Consider the following 4,607-nt stretch of genomic DNA (forward strand, 5'->3'; position numbering starts at 1 on the left):
GGAGGAGTGGGGGGGCTCCGCGGGGCGCGGGGCTGGTCACGAGACGGTCACGCTGCCCGCTCTCACGTGACCCGCGCCGGCCGGGACACTCGCGGCCTCGTCAGGGAACTCGGTGAAAACCGGGTATTTTTGCCTAAAAATCCCCTCGTTCGCCTGAAACCACGGGTATGGGCAGCGGCTCTTCCCTCTGCCTCCGCACAGGACGTACCCCCGCCCGCACGAGTACCTGGACGTCTCGGCGCTGCCCCGGAGCTGGGACTGGCGGAACGTGAGCGGCGTCAATTACGCCAGCGCCACGCGGAACCAGCACATCCCCCAGTACTGCGGGTCCTGCTGGGCCCACGGCAGCACCAGCGCCTTAGCAGGTATGCCGCGCGCCCGCGGACTCGGAGGTATCCGTACGGAAAGAAAACTCACTAAATAGCAGGAATAAAGACGAGGTGCCGCATCACTGCAGTGACTGATGCAGCAAAAAGCGAGACCGAGATGACTGAACACAGTGGGAATTCCTGAGCTGAAGGCAAGGAGGTTTGGTTTTAATAGAGGAAGCAATTAGGCTGTCCCCACCCTCAGAACTGTGTGTGGTGGGAACGCTGCTGCAGTTAAAAACCTGTTTGCAGAGGGAACGTGTTCGTAGCTCCTGCCAAACTGCTCTTTAGGGCCTGGAGTAAGAACTAAGCCTTCTGCTCCTCGTTGTGGAAGCACGGCGATGGTAGCAGCAGATGCAAAAGCGTTATTGTCTCCTTCCTTTTTTGGTGCCTCAGCCTGCTGCACTACTGTACAGCAAGAAGGGGCTGCTCCAGCGATGCCTGAACACCAGGAAATGAAACAAGTTGCCTCTTGTGGGAAGGGCCCGCAGGGTATTAGCTTCGAGAGCCCAGTCACTCAGCTGACCTGGCTACTGCAGCACACAGACAAACCCAGTTTCGGCAGACAGCTGTCGGCCTCTTTCTTGCGAAAAGGGAAGCAGGGGTTTGCTTCGACTGGAGAAGTATTTTCTCTAGAGAGAACACATGATTTGTATGCAGCAATAGCATGCCGCAGGAGTACTGTCTGCACAGGGAGGCTGTGAGAGGACTGACTGGGAGGAGAAAGGAAATTGTGCAGAAATGGGAAGGCGACGCAGGTGTGACCAGACAGCAGGAAAAGCGAAGGACGCAGTACAAAAATAGACACGTACGAAGCCTGCCATGATGTAGTGAAATACTAGGCTAGAAAAAATATAGCAGCTTCTTAATTATGTAACTGGTTAAAAATGGTGTGCGGAGGTATGCCAGGTGTGCATCTTTACAAAGACAACAGGTTGATTTAAAAAATGAAGCTATCTTTTTAAGTGCTATGAATACTTAAAGCATTCCTTCCTTGCTGCTGGAAGTCTAGACTGGGATAATGCCTCCCAGTTCTGTCAAGTGTAGTTGAATGTTGTTAGTAGTAATAGGATTTAAAATACTCCAGTGGCATCAGTTAAGACTGTTTAATGCACTGCGAGAAGCAGTTTATAAATACTCATTGGAAGCTTTTCTGCCTAGTAAGCCAGCCGTTTCTGATGAAAGATGGCAGCAGGGTGATGATGCGGGTCTGAGTTGGCAGGGTAACAGTGAGATGTTGACATAACAGCAAGGGTACGCTTCTGAAAGCCTTGTCTTGCTGTAAGTTTGCGAAGACTCTCAGAGCCAGAGACCCAGGCTGCAGGGGTCTCTGCAGAAAGCTTCACTCCTGTCGAAGAGGCTAGTGAGAGCTGGTTTTATGATGTATATTTGAAAACTCTCTGCTGTCAAAGCCAGGAAATGGATCTGGAAGCTCTCAGAAGATGTGACTTGAATAAAGAGGTATAGGGCACTTCAAGGCTTTAAACAGATCTTACTCATCTGTGTATTCTTGCTGAGTTTTTAACGGAAAAAACTTCAAATGGAAACCTGCAGTAACTCCTCAGCCTGCTGATTTGACTTAGGTCACGCTGTGTGCCTCGCTACCAACTGTAGAGGCTTTTCCAACCACAAGTACTGTTGCCTGTAAACAGTTACAGGCTCAATGAAGGAGAGACAGTTTTAACACTAGTTAAAACACACCACCCACTAAACCCCGTTTCTTATCTTTACAGATCGAATCAACATAAAGAGAAAAGGTGCATGGCCTTCTGCCTACCTCTCTGTTCAGAATGTGATTGATTGTGCTGATGCAGGATCCTGTGAAGGCGGAGACCACTCCGGTGTTTGGATGTATGCCCACAACCATGGCATTCCAGATGAGACCTGCAACAACTACCAAGCTAAGGATCAAAGTATGATGCCTATTTGCTTTGCTTTAAGGCTTTATCTCAGGTTTAGCAGATCTTCTATATAAAGAAAACCATTTCTCAGGTTTTCAGTGTACTGGTTCCTGCCTTTTGGTCTAGTACCTGCTGTTTGACTGACAGAACAGATTTTCTTTACAGGCCTGTGTCTCTTTTACTCTAGCCAGACAGCACAGCCTTAAATCAGGCCCAGACAAGTTTGCAGCTAAATTGTTTTAACTTAATCTCTTAAGCCTGTGACATACAATCTCTAATGTACTGAAATATTTACAAATGTCACATCAAACTCCGCAAAGGAGAAATGTAACCTTTATCTGGTCATGTATGACTGGACTAGTTTCTGTGTCTATAGAGAACCACATCTGAAGCATTTCCTCAGCAATGCATGTAGACCAATGAAAGAATAGTAATGAGTGATTGTAGAGATTTTAAATGTGGTTTCCAGGAAGGAATTCAGTTCACCAGAGAGTATTAGTAATTACTCTTAAGTTATTAATATCTGCCTCAAATAAGTTAAAACAAACAAAAAGCTTAGTGTTGTATCATTAATTCAGTTGAAAACCATTCTCTTGTAGTGATCGTCTCATCTTTGTTTTGTAGAGTGTAAGAAGTTTAACCAGTGTGGAACTTGTGTCACTTTTGGAGAATGCCATGTGATAAAGAACTACACCCTCTGGAAAGTTGCTGACTATGGGTCTGTCAGTGGAAGAGAAAAAATGATGGCAGAAATCTATACTAATGGACCAATTAGGTAAAAAAACCAAACCTGGAATGGTAAAAAAAAGTATCTACTGGTAATACTAGGATTGAAGTACTTGAAACTCAGTCTAATGACTGAGGTCAACTAACTAAGGACTAATCGACTTCTCCACTCCAGCATACGCTAGCAGCTCTGCACAGATATGCAGGCTTCGGCTTGTTTGTAGATAAACTGAGCTCTGAAGTCAAAATGCAAGAAAACCAATTGGTTTTCAGTCAGGCCCCTGCCCTGATCTCCTTGTATAAAAAATGCTTTCTCTGTTTTATTACAGCTGTGGCATAATGGCTACTGAAAAGCTGGATGCTTACACTGGAGGACTTTACACAGAGTATAACCCCTCACCCGTGGTGAATCACATTGTGTCTGTGGCTGGCTGGGGTGTAGAAAATGGAACAGAATACTGGATTGTTCGCAACTCATGGGGTGAACCCTGGGTAAGTAAACATGGGAACAAACATTTGCAGACTGACCTTAGAGGGAAGGTGGAGTTTTTCACTTGTGAACAGGAAGGTTCAAAGCCTGCACATAAGAAATGTAAAACTTTATTTGAACTAGACTAGCAGAAAATGAAACCTAACTGATCTGAAGACAAGCACAGTCAGCCAGAGTTACTTGGGTAATGTTAATGCAATCCCAAATGCTTGCATAGGCATGCAGCTGCTGTTAGGGGCACCTGTAACTGTGGGTAAGTTACTGTTAGTTGTAGGCGAAAATCAAGGCCCATACCTGGGACAGGTGAGGGGGTGGTAAATTCACCAAAGCAGACTAGCCCTTTAAACAAGGCTGCCCTGTGCACCTAGTGTTATACTTCACCTTAAGTGAATTCCTCATTCACTTACACATCAGTCCTATTTGGAAGGCAGGACAGACTCAACAGCGTAACTTTCTGTAGCGATGTTTCCTAATTCACAGTGCAAATTAATGCTTTTACAGGGTGAAAGAGGGTGGCTGAGAATTGTGACAAGTGCGTATAAAGGCGGAAGAGGAGCAGAGTACAATCTTGCTATTGAAGAGGACTGTGCATATGGAGATGCTGTACTTCCTTGATCCTACACCATACACCTTTCTGTTTAGGAACTACTTTGTTTGGAAGCTTCCCAACACAACCTTTTTCTGTTCCAATAGTACTTTATAACTTTCACAGTTCACCATCAGGCACAATTAACCCAGGTACCAACACACAAGGTCTTCAAAGTAAATACAGAGCTGCTTTTAGGTAATTATTTACAACTTAATTTACCTGTGAGAAAGTCATCTGCCTTGATGCACAGTATTTAAATCATACTGACTTACACAGTTTCTGTGAGTATGTAAATCTCAATCTTTTAAATAGAAATTATGTAGACATACTGGGAAGGAAAAAGTGTACTCAATATTTGGGTGTAGAGCTTACTGAATTCTCTGACAGTACTGAGCAAATACCACCTGACAGTGGTGCAGGTGAAAAACCAAAGCCAAGTCTAGAACTTCAAAGTCTGGACATTCAAAAACTACATCCTCTGTTTCCTTGCCCTCCTGGTGAAACAAGTTTTGTTGGAAGTCTCATGTAATGCA

The 4,607-nt window shown here is 45.1% G+C and overlaps 1 protein-coding gene across 1 annotated transcript; it reads left to right on the top strand.

Moving 5' to 3' along the window:
• Positions 1-201: 201 nt before the first annotated feature.
• Positions 202-4,280, top strand: CTSZ (cathepsin Z; the record flags this gene model as incomplete). The annotated part of the gene is made up of 5 exons (XM_010150799.1): positions 202-365; positions 2,102-2,281; positions 2,894-3,044; positions 3,325-3,487; positions 3,987-4,280. Coding segments are annotated over 5 exons (772 nt in total), but the record flags the coding sequence as incomplete, so codon positions are not given.
• Positions 4,281-4,607: the final 327 nt, after the last annotated feature.

This window comes from Eurypyga helias, unplaced genomic scaffold (genome assembly GCF_000690775.1).
Source record: "Eurypyga helias isolate BGI_N326 unplaced genomic scaffold, ASM69077v1 scaffold42404, whole genome shotgun sequence".
NCBI lineage: Eukaryota > Metazoa > Chordata > Aves > Eurypygiformes > Eurypygidae > Eurypyga > Eurypyga helias.